This window comes from Ranitomeya variabilis, chromosome 6 (assembly GCF_051348905.1).
Source record: "Ranitomeya variabilis isolate aRanVar5 chromosome 6, aRanVar5.hap1, whole genome shotgun sequence".
NCBI classification, from domain to species: Eukaryota; Metazoa; Chordata; class Amphibia; order Anura; family Dendrobatidae; genus Ranitomeya; species Ranitomeya variabilis.
Window position 1 is genome coordinate 335073147 of NC_135237.1, and position 19527 is coordinate 335092673.

General features: G+C 43.4%; 1 protein-coding gene across 1 annotated transcript in view; it reads left to right on the forward strand.

Moving 5' to 3' along the window:
• RREB1 (ras responsive element binding protein 1) overlaps nucleotides 1-19527 on the forward strand; it is an 87426-nt gene that overhangs the window by 20724 nt on the left and 47175 nt on the right. The window contains exon 3 of the mRNA XM_077269819.1: nucleotides 18302-18422. Within this exon, the coding sequence (XP_077125934.1) occupies nucleotides 18302-18422 (121 nt within the window). The remainder of the gene's footprint in view (nucleotides 1-18301; nucleotides 18423-19527) is intronic.

The following is a 19527-nucleotide window of genomic DNA, read 5'->3' on the forward strand; positions in this document are numbered from 1 at the left end:
CCATACATATGGTAATTTTTTATTTTTATTTTTTTTACAAGTTTCTGCTTTATTCTTTTTTTTTTTTCTTGAACTTCTACTTCACAACTTTTTTGTAATTTTGTACTTTTTTAAACTTTGTACCTTGTTAAACTTTTAAAAACTTAATAAAGTTGAATATAAAAAGTGGTGCAGCATGGATGCTTGGAGGGCTGAGCAGGCAAAGTTCTGCTATCAGGTTTAGTACAGTTCATGCGCAGGTTTCAGTAAACATTAACCATTATTATCAGAGCTCGCAGTGTGCTGAGTGGTTAGCAAAGAGAATGTACCCAAAGACTCAGATGAAGCAAATGAGTCCAAGGTCAAAAGGATGAGAGCTCTTTTTCTGCTATTTATTCTCCCCAATCGTGCGGTCTGCTGCGTTTTTGTCTGCCTCTGATTTAGAGGAGGAACATTTCACAAAAGATGTTAGATTGTCTTGTAGCGAAATATATTGTCCTTTCAGGAGGCATTCAATCTTCAGTATTTGTTTGTTTTTGTTTTTTTTACAGTGGTTAGTCCTAAGTTGTATCAGTAAGTTGTATCAGTTTTACATTACAAGATGGCTGAGATAAAGCCACTTGTGAATTGTGCAGGGTTACTGGTACATTGTGACACTCCAGGCAGTTTTCTCTCTTCTCTGATGGATTTCACCTTCTGCTTACCAGAGCACCACTGTCAGTCATGGGGAATGAGCAGGCGGGGAACCTGCTGGCGGGGTGAGGATTGGAGGGAAGGAGCCACACACTGATGGGAGGAGGAGGAGAGCCGCTGCAGCAACAGTTGGCCAATGTTCTTGCCTTGTACTTTGGCCTGCATCCTCTTGCCTGGAGATTTGTAGCACAGAAGGGAGAGGGAGATTAGCAGAGACATTTTGCAATAGCTAGTCTATATAGATGCACACAGCCTCCAAAAGTTCTTTTTCACCCCAAGTTATCTTTGAAGAACTGGAAAACTAGATGCTTTACATTCTGTATTTCAACAATAGGTGAATAGATCCACGCCAGCTCGGAGAAGTATAGGTGTATATATACCGCTATTGATAATCGGGCAAATATTTAACCAGACTAACTAGCGTATCAGGGACTAGTCTACAATTAGAGGGTGAAGATAACTTTATCTTTCGTGTATGCGTAGTTGATGTTACCAAAGGACAATTCGCCTAGATTATGTGTAATTACAGTTAGTAGTAGTGAGTCCTGTCCACATGTGGCAAGTATGGGACTGCAGATGTCACTGGTCTTTATTGGGACATTATATGAAAGTTACATTTGTATAATGTTTCCGAAGAATTAGTTTATTTGTTTTTAAGTCGTTTTAGGTTGTCAGTAAAAAGGCAAAAAACAACAACTGGGAATTAAATAAATGGTCACGTGTTGTGGCCATAAATAGTGGGATTAATATGTTACAGTACAAGGGCTGGTGCAGACAAGTGTGTATGCTGTCTGACAAAGCATCAGATCACACCCAGACCAATGTTAGTGTATGGGGCCATGCTCATTTCCAATTCTTTCCTCGGACAGAGCCGGTCCAAGGAAAAAATTGCTCCATGCCCGAGTTTGACTCCATATTCGGATTGCTTTCAGCCGTTCAAGTCGATGGGTGCGTGGAAAACATCGGACTGCACTCTGATGACATCTGAGTGCAGTCCAATTTCCACGTAATCACAGGATGGAGGAGATGGAGACTTTTTTTTTTCTCCTCATCAGAGAAAATCAGATCACACTATGCTGACACTCTGATCAGAGTTTGATTTAGAGTGTCCGATTCTCTCGGATGATGGCTATCTGCACCAGCCCTAACAGGAATTTGGCAGTATTTTTGTGAAAAATAAAAAATTCAACTCTAGCATTCCAATTTTGTCCTTGACGAGTAATTTTGGAGTTACTCTAGGGATGAAGTGACTAAAGAGCCACTTATGACTTATGGTATTTTGAGGTGTTTGGGTTATTTATCTACTGGCGCTCTACAATATCAATAGCTTGCAATCTAAAAACTGATTTATCCAGGTTGCAGCTATTGACCACTAATGATGGGGATGAGCATGTGGCCCTCCGTACTATATCTCGCCCAGCTGTGTGGGAGGGAGAGGAGACGGCAACCCTCCATTTTACTGTAGAATTAGAATCCTCCAGAGTTCTTTGCTTCATGAATGGAGCATTTGTTAGTGAGTGCACAACTGTTACATGTAGCCTGCCCAACATCCCACACTATATTCTGTCATTCTTTCTCTAGCTGGCCTACTGACATCTATCAATGATGATGACAAACTACCCAGCATCTGTGTTTTATATTTTACTGCTTTACTTTGAAATCGTGGTCTTGCGTCTTATTTTTCCCTTTCTCCTCCTTCATCTGGTCTAATAAAAACTAAAGGCAATAAGCTGAATGTGTTATAACGTTGAATTATTTGGAGACTGAGGAACGTCGACCCATCGGGGTCTCTCTCGCCAGCATCCTGCGAGCTCTGTGCATGTTTCAGTAGGTTCTTCTGTTGCTAGGCACTCGCATTTCAGGTCTGCAGGCCATCTCCACTCATTTGTGGCCTCCTTGCAAATACCTTAGCTGTGGAATGCTGGCTTTCCAGTGCTACCTTCTAGGGGCGAATTGCTTCTGGACACTTCGAAATACTACACGAAAAAGTCATGGCACAGTGCCTTGCAAAGTGTTATACCCCTTCCGCGGATGAGGTACAAGCAAGATTACTATCTGATTATTTTGATCTTGTAAAGGGCTGCTGTTTCCACTGATGTAAAATAAAACCAGCGGCATAAATGAATTGTGCAGATTGCCCTCTTCTGGAGACCCTAGAAGTGTCTGGGGTTGGTTCTCACGTGCTAGGGGCACTGACGGCTCTGGGAGTCCAGATGACATGACACCAAAGTAACGCCATCACTATAAGGCCACGGTCACACGCTCAGTATTTGGTCAGTATTTTACCTCAGTATTTGTAAGCCAAAACCAGTAGTGGGTGATAAATACCGAAGTGATGCATATGTTTCTATTATACTTTCTTCTGATTGTTTCACTCCTGGTTTTGGCTAACAAATACTGAGGTAAAATACTGACCAAATACTCAGTGTGTGAACGTGGCCTAAGTGTAGTTTCAGGCACAGGTTGTTTTGTACTTTTCTATATAGGAAAAAATGCACAAAAGCCACAACATTTTGTGAAATAATCATAAAGGAAACCTTAAATCTTTATTCCCACCCATTACTTTGTCACTTTAATTTTTTTAAATTTCTGTTTATTGGAGGGCTTGTTCAGACAACCATATTTTCAGTCCATATTTTGCGGTCTGTGTGAACATGTACATCGCACGTACTAATGCTAGTAAATGGGGTGGTTCAAATAAACGTTTCTGCGTGTGGACCGATGTTCTTCTTGTAGAAAATCAAAGTCTGCACGATGATCCGTTTTGGGGATCAGACTCGTCTAAAACAAAACCAGATACCAGAGATGCAATCAATATGGCATCCATTATGGCATCCATTAAAAAGTTTTATTTTTAATTCCAACATTTTTTAAATTGTTAATGGCCTTAAGGTCAGTGTAAATCATGCTACCCGCCGATTTGTACATCTTTGCCAATTGGCTGTGTTTTAATAGCCCCAACATAGTATGTACACCGTACCATCTAATACTGACATACTGGCATAGGCAGCGATTGTTCTCGGCAGCACTTGTTTACAAAGGACAATATGCTGCTGAGAACCATGATCCTTTAGGCCAACCAAAAGATCATTTCACCTGGCAAGCGAACATAATGCTCCATCTTTGGGTGATCGGCAACCTTTACTGGCCAATAATAAAAAAACACACTTTTCTTAGAATGATTTTTCCCAATAATCAGGCAGTATAAATCATAAGTCTGTGCATCACCCTGAGACTTCAATACCATGTTTGTTGATGAGCCTGGAATTGTGTGAATGTGTTGTAATGAATAAGGTTTTGTTTCCTGATAATCTTGCAGTCTAAACAGGCTGCCAATCACCCGAAGAATAAGCAAAATGTTTTTGTTGGGTGAAATGATCTTTCTCAGCAGCACATTCTGTGTAAACAGGACTTGTGCTGCCGAGAACAATGGCAGCCTATGCATACTGAGTGATCTGTTCCTGATCACTCACTGTGCATCTGAAGCTTAACCAGGCTGTTGAATGACAACTAATCAGCACAGTCTGGTGGTCATTTATTGCCGCCTGTCGGTGTAAATAAGACTATTAGGGAGCCCTAATATTGCCATTGGTCAGTAGTGAAATGTTGCACAGTTTAACACTTTTTTTTTTTTCCATGCTGTGCCTGATCCAGTTAAGGGGTGTCAGGAAGCGAGGCGAGCATTGTGCTATTGTTTCAGCTGCAGTAACAAACTGTACACTTAGATGGCCAACAGTTGCTATTTTTAAGGCAAGGGAAACTGACTATTGCCAGACGACTGTGGCTGCATGAGCTTGTAAGCGTGACCGTTACATACAATCCGCAAAAGTCCGATTAATGGTCCATCATTTTTGGCCAGATTTTAACATTCCGATACCTAAATGGAAAAACTGTGCAGTGCTGTCTCCCATCATAATCTTGCAACCGCCCTGTGCTTAGTAGCATACAGGTATGCGAGAAGAAAGGGCCATAGCAACACGCAGCACTGCGGTATAAGCGGGCACACAATGCCGCCTAACAGGTCTAGCAAGATTTTCTGAATCTGTTTGCTGCTCTGTATCATCTGATTATTTTTCTTTTCTATTTCTTTACAACCTCTCCATAATCCAGCCTTGCAATGAAAAAAGAGGTACAGTTTGTTTTTCTTTTCTTTCTTTAAATGATGTTTAGATGATTTAAAGGGGTAGAGGCGGGAGAATGAACGGCAAGGTTCTTCATCAGGAACAGCAGCTGGCAAAGAAAGACTCTGCTGTTTAGGTCTTAAGACACAGAACGTGCACATGTCTATGCCCATCATTCTGCAGCACGGAAGAAACAGAAAGGCGGTACCCTTAACCCTTTATTGCTAGGCAGCTCCCCGGTCTAAAGTCCTAGCAGATTTATGATATATATATATATATGTATATATTATAATAATTTGGTTTATTTTTGTCTGCTTTTCTTATACCTATTTCTAAAAGTTAGTATACGACCCTATATAAACATACTTTTTTTTATCAGCCCACCCTATGGTATAAGTAGCAACTGATGTACTGGGCAATTGTAAAGTGCTGCGGAATATGTTGGCGCTACAAAAATAAAAATTATTCTTAATCTGTCTGTTTTGTGAAAAAAATGTTGTAAATATTTTTTTCAATTTATAGAATGCATTGTAAATCTTGAGCCTTAGTGCATGGATATTGGGGCAGTGCCGTTCGGACTGTGTTCTGCACCGCTGCTGCCTTAGAACGTCTCCAAGTTCCCATATAATATGAACAGGAGGGCTAATGTGTCATTTTGCTATTGCCGTAAACATGCCATATATAGTGCATCTGCTGCTGCTGAGAGCGGACCTATCCTGTGACAGAAGCATTCCTTGGCTGACCAGTTTGTCTGTGACATCCAGCCATCTCCATGCTGCATGGCCCCACCTGCCCAAGCACATGGCCAGCGATGTGACTCTGAAGTCTACCCCTGCACTTCTCTAGAAATGAGGCGGCCAACATTGCATCTGAGCTCGTTCTCCTTCTCTGCCATTCTCCTGTTACAAATCTCATGTGACTCCCAAATCTTGGAAAAGCACATGATGCTGGTACTGTGTCCTACTTCTATGTTGCAGATGAATGATGCTTTTGGAGCCTGCTTTGTTTTTTCTCTTGACTTTTTTTCATTTCTATTTTAGTCTAGTTGTGTTATCTGCTCTTCAAGATAATGGGATGGTTGGGGAAAACCATATATTGATAGATATCAATCAACGCTACAGTTATTAACTTTTTTTTTTACAGACTTTCTTAATTAGTTCACTTTATTTAGACAAAAAAAGCTACTTGACCATAACATGTCTGCACAACCTAGCGTGACAAACGTTTTGCATTGTTGTGAACCTGTGTTTTTTGTTTTTTTTCTTTTTAAATACTTTGAAGTCTGTTGACTGTTGAAATGTATTTGATTTGTGGTGTTATAGTGGCGTTTTGAGACTTCCCCCCCCCCCCCCCCCCTAATATGCTTCATGCTGGGTATAGCGTTTTTTGAAACATCTTTCCAATACATTTTTATTATATAGAATTGCCAGGTAAATGCATGATTTAAATGTGACAAAAAACTCCACACACTAAAAATGCTATGAAAAAAAGCCTAAAGCTTTAAATAAATCAGTAGGGGAAAAAAAGTGTGAGCGTTTCTATCCCAAAATGTAGTAGGAATAATAATAATAATAATTCATTTATTACCAATTACCTCCAAGTAGAAATTTAGTTCTTCTGATTCGATATGTTGCTTACCCCTCGCTTACACGTACTACATATTGGGATAGAATCTTGGAAATGCAATACCCCTTTAAACTACAGTACTATGATTCCACATGCGGATCAGACCCATTTAGTGGCCACCATAATAACTGCACGTGGCTAACTCCACAATAGGTGACATGTCTTGACATGTCTGCCATATGTATGAATTTCTCATTAAAGGGAATTTTCGAAAGCTGTTTTCACATAGTAAAAAAAAAAAAAGTGTAAGAAAAAAAAAATAACATGCCCTCTGGCTCTAAAATCCTTGGAGCTACTCGTATGATTGATAAGATATATAAGCCTTGTGCATTGTAGTGTATGGAAATCCCTAATGAGATGGACACAAAGCACATTGCCACAGATATTCCCATGACTTCTAGCACTCCTGGTCCAGCCAAGCAACTGAGGGAATTTAAGGATAGTGAAAAGAGCCCAGATTTAATAAAGGCTTTGAGAGGCAGATGATGCGAGCGGACAGCGTGCTCCAGCTGTAAGTCATTACTAGCAGAATGGCGCTCTCAGGCAGACAAATGCTATCCTTGTCTTGGGACCCTGTACTGTAAAACACTGCAGTCGGCCTCCACACTGTGCGCTCTTTGTACTATGCACATACTGAGCTGAACATCCAGCGTCATAGACTAGATGGCTTTGCCTACTGGCAATGTAATACACAATATGTAACGTGAACCTGCAACCCCCACCCGAAAACCCTACAGTGAAAAGTTGGATGATATCTCTTATTTGTAAATATTGACTTCTTGTATTCTTCCAAAGACTCAGTCCTCGGACAATTCTCGACCCTTCTGATTGTCTCCATATGTAGCCGTACAGTAAATGAGTGCTTGTTTTCTTATTTATGGATACATGCAAGTTTCCTTGACACATTGGAAAGTCTTCTTCGCTTACTTCTTTCCTGACACTATTTTCAGAAATGTTTCAATGCAGTTAGATTTACACTATGCGGTGTGCAACATTGAGCAACCGCCGACCTGCAACCTGTTTACACTGTCAGACCTCTTCACATACGCGATGAACAATCGGTAAAAGATCGCTCGGTGTTCATGGGCTGCCATTGTTCTCAACAGTGCAGGTGATGTTTCCCAGGATTATGTGCTGTCAAGAATGATGATCTTTTGGGCAACACAAAACGTCATTTCACCAATGAATGAGCGTTTTGCTCGTTTGTCAGTTGTTCGGCAGCCTGTTTACACTGCACGATTATTGTGAAACGAGCATTCCTGGGAATATTGTTATCATGCAGTGTACCTAAGTGATGAGCGAACGTGCTGGGATAAGGTGTTATCCATGCACCAAAATAAGAGAAATCCAGCTCAACAGACTTGTGAATAAACTCCTTCTTTATTCACCAAGAGGTGCTCAGCAGAGGATAAAACAACATCAGCGTAGACTGTTACATGATATGCAACATCAACGCGTTTCAAGTGACTATGCACCCTTATTCATAATTTTCTGCGCATGTTCGGGTGCTAACCGACTGTTGAATAATCTGTCCGTGTCCCCGCGCCTGCATGTCTCCTGACTGTTCGACAGCCACAACACATGCAGGGATTGCCTGTTTGCTACAACAAGCCTCATCCAGTTTGCCTATACAGTAACACTGCTGGGAAAATCTGCAGTGTATCCACCCCATGTGAACATGCCATTACTTTGCAAATGATCAACTCCTGTTCAATTGTTGCACAAGCCTTCCATACAATGCAGTACCAAGTGTTCATATACATATAAGAGGCAGCAAATGGGTAAAGGTAGTGAATGGCAGACAATAGATAAGTATGACAAGGTGTTGAGCATTGTTTTCCAAAATGCAGCAGTAAAACCATCACTTGGACCAGTAATCATATTGAGAGTAGGATCTAGTATGAACTAGGTATCTTTTACTTGACCTAAACCAATTCTACACATTTCTGGTGCCATCTTTCATTTAAGTCTCTTCGTAATTACAGAGCAAAAAATCCAGAATATAACTTTTAGGTGATCGCTAATGTAGAGGAAATGTGTCTGTACATGACAGGGATGCCTCATCGAGGAGGAATTGTCTACATTCCATGGTCCTACTATACACGATAAGCATCTGTGATGTTGTATTAACCCTAAAGTTCCATCGGTCCATGTAGTGTTGATGAATCTGTCTTGGTTTGTAAATTTTTGTATTTATGCTGTTTTTAGAGTTTGCAAAAAAAGTTACCTAGAAAATGAACATTTTTGTTTTAGGGTTCAAGCATCATCTCTTATAAAAGTGGGTATGGATGCACAATACGTTTTTGGGTTTTTTTTCTCCATGTTCCCACATTAGTTTTTCTGTACTGTATTGGCTTTAGTTATGGAGTTGTCTGTTTTTATTTAATCTGTATTTGTTCAGTTTTTAGCTAATTTTATTTGCGTGCAGTGGTAGAAAAAAAATGGAACAGATGCATGTGAACTCTGCAAACGCAAATCATGCGCTTTTTTAGTTCAGCCCATTGACCTTTTATGTCTTACCAAAATCCACTTAAAAACACTTCAAATGGTTTGTTTCCTATTAATATCACAGGGAAAGCGTGCCTATGGATCAAATGGTGCGCTTTTCCACTTTTGTGTGTGTAAATAACAAAGCAACATGTCCATTCCTGAGTTGCTCCACTTGTGATCATTGAACAATAGGAAGTCGGAAAATGTCCTATATACAAAATTCAGCTTGAAATCTGCACCAAAAAAAATTGCTCTTATGGATCTTCAGCCAGAAAAATCCATGTGAAAAAAAAAAAACAGCTGTGTGAACATACACTAAACACACCCATACACATAGACCAACATTGGCCGAACCTGTCGATATTGGCAGGCACATACTACAGTCTAATATATATATATATATATACACACACACACACACACACACACGTGCTTCCCAACAGATCATATTTTCAGACTTAAGAATTTGGCATGTCCAATTTAGGACTTCAGATTCATTGGTTCTGGCCGAGGATTTTCGTGTATAAAGGAGTCAGGAGACCTAGGGCCCACAGCTGTATATTTGTTTTTTTGGGGCCCTTAAGGGTGTGCTTGTTGACAAGTCGGTTATCTGCCACGATCCCCATGATCATGCATGCTCAGCTGTTTTGTTTTTTTGGTGGTCATTTAAAAAAAGCTTATGAATAGCAGATCCGGGCAGGTTACAGAGGATGGAGGAGAAGGATCCAATGTCTGTTACTAAACAGCTGCAGTAACCTCTGTGCCCTACTTCCCTGTGTGCACACAGCAAAGTGCTTTGCATTGGGGGAGGGAAGGATGCAGACAGTTTGTCAGTGGTAGGTGTGAATGGTACAGTTTCAGGCACTGTTGTGCTGTCCAGGAAGCTGTTGTCTTGATGCTTCCTGATGATGCTGCAAGGTTTGTTTATGGGTATAGTGTTACACAAGGATCCATTGTTGCCTCTGCTGTACAACACAATGCAGAAATGCCTTTGTTACCAGTCCTCTCCCAGTAGAAGGGATTTTCAGTTTAATAACCAGGGTCTTCCATAAAAGCCAGAGCTCTGCAGGCCGCAGCTTTGGCGCTGTGCTGATACAGTGGGTTTATTGGCTTGTGAACTGTTGTGGCTTTTCTTGTGCTTCTTTCCAATACGTGTAGCCCCCATTTCTGGATAGTTGTGTCCATAAGCATCAGGCTGCTGAAAAGGCTTCTGGGAAGATCTTCCCTTGGGCAGTGATCCAAAGCTCTGCGGAGTGATCTATAAAGCAGCTGAACAGGGCTCTCCAGCCAAGAGTAGCAGCATGGTTCACAGCAGCAGGAAATCCATCTCCTAAACAGCCAGGCAGCAGAGGGTTGTCCTGCTCCTCCTCAGCAGAAGAGGCCAATGATTTCGGTTTACAATCTTACGGACATCTTACCGTCACTTCATTTTATGTCCATCAATGTACAAAACAGAATTTTTGGGACGCTATTTTTGATATCATTCAGCCCCATCTTTTTCTAAACCCCACCTGGAGGGTCAAAAAAAAACTGTCGCCAGGTCAAAATTGAGCAGTTTTCTTTTTTTTTTTGCTTTTTATTCCTGCTGCTCCCGTGAGTTTTCCGTTTTTATAAACTTTTCATACGGTTCCAGAGATATGGCTTTTTATCTATTGCTAATATTTGTAAACTTTTACAAGGGGGTGTGGCTTACGATAATCTCTAGGGGTGTGTCCTTGGGCCGCGCTGCATAATTACCCTGTGATCAGCGCCCCTTTAGATGATCAGTAAGGAGGCCCAGGTCTCTGAAACCTATGGAGGATTTGGGTAGAACAAAAAACTGAACACTTGGGAACAGGGGAAACAAAGAAGAGCAAAAACTGCCACTTTTAGCTTTGTAAACGTTTATTGTCCTGATTTTCCAAGGGTAATAGAAAAACATTATGCACTATGGTGCGGGGTATTAGAGCATATTGTCTGACAGATGCAGTTATAAAGGGATTCTTTGGGAAAAGAAAAAAATCTTAATGTAAATTCCTTGTTGGTTTTAGTGAGCTAATCGCAATCGTTTTGTCTAAGATAACTATTATAGTACATTAATATAGCTGCTGCCTTGTCACACTGAGAAATCGGTCCTAGGATGATTTTACGGCAGGTGCTTTGTGAGCATGTGCAGTAGGTGGCTCTGCCGCTGTGACCTGGAGGTGACGAGAGTACATAGCGAAGGTTATCTCCAGGTCACAGCAGCAGAGCCACCTACTGCACATGCTCACCTGTCATAATAACAGTCTAGGGCCAGCTTCTGTCAGCGGAATTTACTACAGTGATTAACTTGGGGTGATTGGGATTTGCTAACGCGATTTAGAGGTTTACTCTTTTTATTCTCTTTCCTCTTTCTTTTCATTTTCACTTTTTCTCTTTTTTTTTCTCACTTTTTTTTTTTCCTCCCTCTCTTCCTCTCTTTTTTTTTCTTTCTCTTTCTCTTTCTTTCTTTCTCTTTTTCTTTCTCTTTTCTTTTTTTCTTTCTCTCTTTCTCTCATCTCTTTCTCTCATCTTTCTCTCATCTCTTTCTCTCATCTCTTTCTCTCATCTCTTTCTCTCATCTCTTTCTCTCATCTCTTTCTCTCATCTCTTTCTCTCATCTCTTTCTCTCATCTTTCTCTCATCTCTCTCTCATCTTTCTCTCATCTTTCTCTCATCTCTTTCTCTCATCTCTCTCTCTCTCTCTCTCATCTATCTCTCTCTCTCTCATCTATCTCTCTCTCTCTCTCATCTCTCTCTCTCTCTCATCTATCTCTCTCTCATCTATCTCTCTCTCTCTCATCTCTCTCGCGCTCTCTCTCATCTCTCTCGCGCTCTCTCTCATCTCTCTCGCGCTCTCTCTCATCTCTCTCGCGCTCTCTCTCATCTCTCTCGCGCTCTCTCTCATCTCTCTCGCGCTCTCTCTCATCTCTCTCGCGCTCTCTCTCATCTCTCTCGCGCTCTCTCTCATCTCTCTCGCGCTCTCTCTCATCTCTCTCGCGCTCTCTCTCATCTCTCTCGCGCTCTCTCTCATCTCTCTCGCGCTCTCTCGCGCTCTCTCTCTCGCGCTCTCTCTCTCGCGCTCTCTCTCTCGCGCTCTCTCTCTCGCGCTCTCTCTCTCGCGCTCTCTCTCTCGCGCTCTCTCTCTCGCGCTCTCTCTCTCGCGCTCTCTCTCTCTCGCGCTCTCGCGCTCTCTCTCTCTCGCGCTCTCTCTCTCGCGCTCTCTCTCTCGCGCTCTCTCTCTCTCGCGCTCTCTCTCTCTCGCGCTCTCTCTCTCTCGCGCTCTCTCTCTCTCGCGCTCTCTCTCTCTCGCGCTCTCTCTCTCTCGCGCTCTCTCTCTCTCGCGCTCTCTCTCTCTCGCGCTCTCTCTCTCTCGCGCTCTCTCTCTCTCGCGCTCTCTCTCTCTCGCGCTCTCTCTCTCTCGCGCGCGCTCTCTCTCGCGCTCTCTCTCTCTCGCGCTCTCTCTCTCGCGCTCTCTCTCTCTCGCGCTCTCTCTCTCGCGCTCTCTCTCTCGCGCTCTCTCTCTCTCGCGCTCTCTCTCTCTCGCGCTCTCTCTCTCTCGCGCTCTCTCTCTCTCGCGCTCTCTCTCTCTCGCGCTCTCTCTCTCTCGCGCTCTCTCTCTCTCGCGCTCTCTCTCTCTCGCGCTCTCTCTCTCTCGCGCTCTCTCTCTCTCGCGCGCGCTCTCTCTCGCGCTCTCTCTCTCTCGCGCGCGCTCTCTCTCTCTCTCTCTCGAAACACCCAGTGATTTATGTACATAAATGTAAAATTTCTATTGTGGGGGGATGGAGTAGTTGTACATCGTAAGGTTTTGAGATGTCCCCAAAAAAGTTCTTTCATGGGGAATACATGGATTTACCAAAACCTATAAAGCACAGTATTAAATGCCATGATGTCCCCTTGGTATATACATGTTTACTGGGTGGTGTGATTATTAGTAGGGTTCTGCGTTTTGGAAAACGTATAAAATAAATGTCATAGATTGTAAATATAAATATTACTTTGTAGTCAAGGCCCATTGTTGTAGGACATCCAGTTATCTGTTTGCAGTTTCTCTTCTCTCTGTAGACTGGCCATAATTACTACTTTTATTGTTCGGCTGGAGCAACGATGAAGTTTATTTCTTATTCCTATTAGCGTGACTGTAATTATGTGCTACATTCTGTCAGATTATAGGCCAAAGAGATCTTTGTAAATGAATGGAGGTTTTGGATTGGCTGGTGCGCAGGGTGTTAATCTCCCCAGAGTGCACTGGTTTTCACACATTCCATAAGAGAACAGCTCCAAGTAAAGGAAGGCACTTCTATCAAGGAACCTAGTTCTAGGAACACAGTCCATCAAGGTGTAGCATAGGGACTGTTCTCATGCCGGTGTTCTTCCTTCATTGCTTGTTCTTTCTCTTTTTGTTTACTTTTGTACCTTCAGCTTTTTTTGCCCTTTTACACCGATTTAATAGGCAGAATTCATTGATTTTCGGAGCTGGGAAGGGAGGTGAAATCCATAAGCGGTACCACTGAGGTTTTGTTTTCTAGAAATGATTGCAGCTTTGGTGCTGTATAATAATCAATAGTGGGTAATGCTCTACCCTGTCACAAGAATGCACCTCCCGCACTAGGATGGGCTCTTATCTCTAGTGAGAAGAGAAGGGTTGGGTTCTGGTTTACAAGGCAACGAAAGGAAAGCATCAGCAGAGGCAGATCTGCGCTAGGTTTCCACCGGCTATTGCTTCATCCGCGTATAATCATTAGCCCTTACTGCGGAAAATACAAGGCAAAGTGCATCCAGCCCTGTGCTCCATCCTAACTTTGTGTGAAGTCATTTCTCATCAAGTATTTGTAAATATCTGTATCATTGAAAAAAAAATACTCAGGACTCCTATGTCTTACTCCAATTTTTTGCCGTGGCCACCTTTTTGTCTTAAAGTAACATGAAATCAAATATATACTGTATTACATATTGTTGGATGGTTCTGTATTACAGCCGTTGAATAATACCATTATGGTAATGATTCTATACACATTAAGGTGTGTATTTTCACATGAGCATTCAAGACCATGCAGGTTTGATCGCATGTTGCGTTTCGCCCTGGAGGTTCCTTGATCAGAATGCATGTCATTTTGCTTTTACACATCTGGATTACAAACTGTTGCTTAAAGGGTTATTCCCAAATCTAGTTATCCCCTATAGTAGTGTAGGGGATAACTTACTGATCACTGGGGGTCCAAGAGCTGGAACCTCAAATTCCTGAGAACGGGATTGCAGCCCCATCCTGAATGGAGCAGATGTGCGCATACTCGTTCTGCTCTGTACATTATCTGTGAGACTGCATGACATGGCCACGCACTGTCCTCAGTAGTCCCACTGGTAATGAATGGATCAGAGACTGCGCATGTGCACCCCTGCTGTGTTCAGGACAGGGCTGTAGAGCCTCGGTCTCAATGTTACTGAGCCCCATTGTCTGGATCACTGGGGCTCCCAGCGCTCATATTATGAGTGATCACTAAATTTCCCATGGATAGCAAATTACTTTTTTTTTTTTTTTTTACTTGCATGATTATGGCCAATGGTGAATCATATTTATTGTTTTCCTGCACTGTGTGTCAATTTTCATTGTAACCCTGCATGTGATAATAATGAGATGACTATCGAAAGGTCAGAAATGTCAGCTTCTGTGCACTGTGTGAAAACTGCAAAATGTCATGATTTTTTTTTTTTTAATCTAGATTTAAGTCTATCAGGTAATAATGATGCACACTTTACATTCAATCAACTGCACATATACCACAGAACGTCTCTGTGGGCATTTGCTTTTTATCCTATGTCACTTTGACCAATCAAAACACAGCCACGTCATAGAGAGGGAAAGAATGAAACGCCCACAGAGATCACGGCTGCAGCCTGGCTCACTGTGCTCTTTGGATAGGAGATTTGTCTACTGTGCACTCCGCAGTTGCCACATATCTTCCTGCTATTGTTCTCCAGCCCTGCTGCTCTCCTGTATACTAGTTCTCCAGCACTACTGCTATCCTGCGCGCAGGCTCTTGTGCTCTCCAACCCTGCCTCTCCAACCCTGCTGCTCTCCTGGGCACTGCCTCTCCAGCCCTGTTACCCTAATGCATGCCGGCTGTCCAGCCATGCTGCTCTCCTGCATGCCAGCTTTCCAGCCCTGCTGCCCTCCTGCTCACTGAATCTCCAGCCCTGCTGCCCTCTTGCTCACTGCCTCTCCAGCCCGGCGGCCCTCCTGCTCACTGCCTCTCCAGCCCTGCTTGCTACTTACCTGTGCGCCGACTGTCCAGCCCTGCTGCACAGTAACAAGAAGGAAGGTGGTGACTGCAAAGAGAACATGCTGAACCAGGCTTAAGCTATGACCTTCTATGCTGGTGTTTCCTTTTCCCCTCTCACCCGCCCATGTTTTGATTGGTCAGTGCCATAAGTGAAAAAGCAAGTGCCTAGATGGAAGTTGTGTGGTATATGCCCAGTTGGTTGAAGGGGAAATTTGCATATTTATTCCTGGGAGGAGAGGTAACTTTAGAACAGAGTGGGCCAAAAAAGAAAAGTGGAAATTGGTCCAGAACCATTGGAGCAGCAGCAGCAATTGGAAGAGATAGTCTGTGTAAAGTAATTTCAGTGAAAGGGCCTGTTCAAACAATGGGACATTTTCTCGTTAAACATTTTCATGAAAAGCATTGCTACAGGTTAAATGACATGTATGGGATTGACTGCATTTAATTTGATGCCAGCAACTAATCTGAGTGAAAATAATGAAGAGTATTTTTTTGGTCATCATCTATTCTGGCTTCCTCTTTATATTGTGAACTTTGACAAGGAATGTGTTCTAGCATCCTCAGGCGCTCACATGACAAACCAGAAGTGCAGCATTTATCGGTCTCTGTCACAACTCTGGTGTGGAGAAAATAAATTATGTGCAAAATACATCCGTGTACAGTCTTGTAGAAGTGTTGTGCTTGTGCACACGTACTGTCACGAGACAGCTGTCAGGTGACCTGGGACCAGGGGCTCCTTACCTGTCCCTAACACTAGGGAGCGCCCTAGCTCGCCCTGCTCCCCGGGATACTTCAGATGGCGAAGATACCGGGGCCTCCGCCCTTGCCTTATCTCCTGAGTTAGCCCTCTGTCTGATCTCCATCACCCAGGGAAGATGGGGCGCTACTGTGCACCATAGTACACCTACCAGACAAACAAGACAACACAGACAAGGGTTAACAGAAAACTCCAGGCATACAAAATATTCACTCACATATAACAGAGGAATGCATTGGGGTGTGAAGGTAGGGGAATAAACAAAAATAGAGTAGGATAAGGAATTGCCAGGCATATAAACCAAGCAACAGGCACAGATAACTCCTTCAACTCTCCTTCTCACAGGAACTCTTCTCCCTCCGTTAGGGTACCGTCTCACAGTGGCACTTTGATCGCTACGACGGTACGATCCGTGACGTTCCAGCGATATCCATACGATATCGCTGTGTCTGACACGCAGCAGCGATCAGGAACCCTGCTGAGAATCGTACGTCGTAGCAGATCGTTTGGAACTTTCTTTCGTCGCTGGATCTCCCGCTGTCATCGTTGGATCGGTGTGTGTGACACCGATCCAACGATGCGTTCGCTTGTAACCAGGGTAAACATCGGGTTACTAAGCGCAGGGCCGTGCTTAGTAACCCGATGTTTACCCTGGTTACCATCGTAAATGTAAAAAATAAAAAACAGTACATACTCACATTCCGGTGTCCGTCAGGTCCCTTGCCGTCTGCTTCCCGCACTGACTGACTGCCGGCCGGAAAGTGAAAGCACAGCACAGCGGTGACGTAACCGCTGTGCTGTGCTTTCACTTTACGGCCGGCAGTCAGTCAGTGTGGGAAGCAGACGGCAAGGGACCTGACGGACACCGGAATGTATGTACTGTTTTTTTTTTTTTTTTTTTTACATTTACGATGGTAACCAGGGTAAACATCGGGTTACTAAGCGCGGCCCTGCGCTTAGTAACCCGATGTTTACCCTGGTTACCCGGGGACTTCGGCATCGTTGGTCGCTGGAGAGCTGTCTGTGTGACAGCTCTCCAGCGACCACACCACGACTTACCAACGATCACGGCCAGGTCGTATCGCTGGTCGTGATCGTTGGTAAATCGTTTTGTGAGACGGTACCCTTAGCCATGCAGCATATGCTAGCTCTGACAAGGATTAGTATCAGAGCCCAGATTAAAAAGGGAAAAGGAGTGGCTAACCGAGCACAGCTGTGAGCACAGGGATTTCCAACATGGCCGATTAACCCCTGTTCTGCCAGAAGAAATAAACACATTTAAAATGAAGGAGAAGTGCTTCTTCTTCTCAGCTCCGGAGTAAAATCATTCAGACACTGCGGTCTTCTGGCTCCACACTGTCATGGTAACCCCAACAACAAGCAATGTTCTCGTGGGGAAGCGGCATCTGTTTAAAATGTGGGTTATTTGTGTCCATAAGGCCATCAGGGCCTTAAAATAGGGGAAACTGTTTCAAATGGTCTCCACTATTCATTTTATTATTTACTCCTCATTACCTAGGGGACAGTGACCGAACATGTGCAGCGCTTACAAACTCTTTCTTATAGAACTTGTAAGTGTTGTCCAGATCTGTTGGATCCTGATCCAGCCAGCGTCTGTGCCAGTTCGATCCTCCAATTCATGGAGATCGCATTGTGTGGGTCTGCGTCACGATGATGCCCCTGGTCCAAACTATCTATTAAGCAGGAGCACAGCACCGACCTGCAAGCAGGAGGCGTGGGAAACAGTGTATTCCTGCAGAAGATAAATACATCGCCTTTTATTGTCCCTGTATAGAGGGGTGTCAATTCTTCCACACCACATTTATGCCATAAGACAAGATATGTAGGAATATTATTACAGCACAGTGTATATTTCCAGTTCATCACCATTTTGAAGAACATTGGTAATAAATGAAGACCATCATGACAGTAGCCATTCTTGTTCTCTACTAGCAATGAGCAAATGTGCTCGGCTAAGGTGTGATCGCGCATGCTTGCGTGCTAACCAAGTTTCCCCCGCATGCTCGGATAATATGTTCGAGACCCCGCAGCTTTATATCACGTGGTTATTCGACAGACGCAACACATGAAGGGATTGCCTAACAAACAAACAAGCAGTCCCTAAAGGTTTTGCGGCTGTCGAACAACCGCGAGAGATGCAGCTGCGGGGTCTCGAACATATTTTTTCAGCATGCCGAAGTCACTCGGTTAGCACACGAGTATGTTCGCCCATCACTACTAGAACAACATTCCATACCAATGTACCAATATTCCAGCTTTCTTGTATGATGTGATCATTTTGCCTTGCCACAAAACGCACATGCTAAGTAAATGTTTTGTCTTGTCTTCCGCAGGCTACAGTGTATTGGTGCCCAGCTGGAGGAGGGATTGAAGGGATGTTGCCAGCTAGTTTTTCAACTGGGCCCTGCCAGTTCCAGCCTTTCCAGCAGCCAGGGAGCAGCCTGGTTGTTGAAGGTCGGTTGAAAAAATACGTCTTGTAGAGCTTCCTTGATCCATTATGTCATCTTCTCATTTATAACTACGGTACTTCTGTCATTCGGCAAAATCTATCTCTTCTCGCATTCTATAACCCATCACCTGAAAAGAATGGGATCTATTATTTGATGCAACTGGTTGGAGCACCTCTGCATACTTGGTCAATGACACACGTAGTGATGGCCTCTGATGCTGACGAGAATAATTGGTGACAATTTGCTGAGCCTTATGTATTGTATGTCCAATATCATCACTAGTGTCATGCAATGAGAGGAGCACAGTAATAACCTAACTGAGCATGCTCAGTTTAAAAAAAAAAAATGGAATCCGTCGCCAGATTCCGTCATTTGACGGATCCGGCGCCATAGGGTTCTATTGTAGCAAATTCCGGACCCGGTTTTTCGTCGGAGACCAAAAACTTAACTTTGTACGTTTTTTACCGCCGCCAGATCAACAATTTTCGCCGGATCCGGTGAACGACGGATGAAACGTGTGGCCATCTGGCGCAATCCGTCGCTAATACAAATTTATGGGAAAAAAAACGGATCCGGCGGCATCATTCACCGGATCCGTTTTTTTTCAAAATTCGCCGGATTGAGCCTGACTGCAAAAAACTGATGTGTGAAAGCAGCCTTACCTAATCGTAGCATCAGTTATGGAGAGGATGTGAGTAATGGATATAGGTGGGTGACTGCGACAAAGTAGTGTTACAGAATTGACCTTTTATTCTCCTAAGCTTTAGGCTGTGTGCACACGATGCTGATTTAGTGCAGATCCGCAGCTTTTTTTTCCGCGCAGAAACGCTGCAGATCCGCACTGTGATTTACAGTACAATGTAAAAATAATGCTGTGCGGAATTGCTGCGGATTTAAGAGAAGTGCATGTCACTTCTTTTGTGCGGATCTGCAGCGTTTCTGCACCCCTCCATGATAGAAATCCGCAGTGGGAAAAACTGCAGAAAATCCGCACAAAATCCGCATCAATTCCACAAAAAAAAACGCACTAAATCCGCATGAAAACCGAGGCAAATCCGCAACTGCGGATTCTGCCAGGAGATGCGGATTTTGTGCAGAAAATTCTGCAC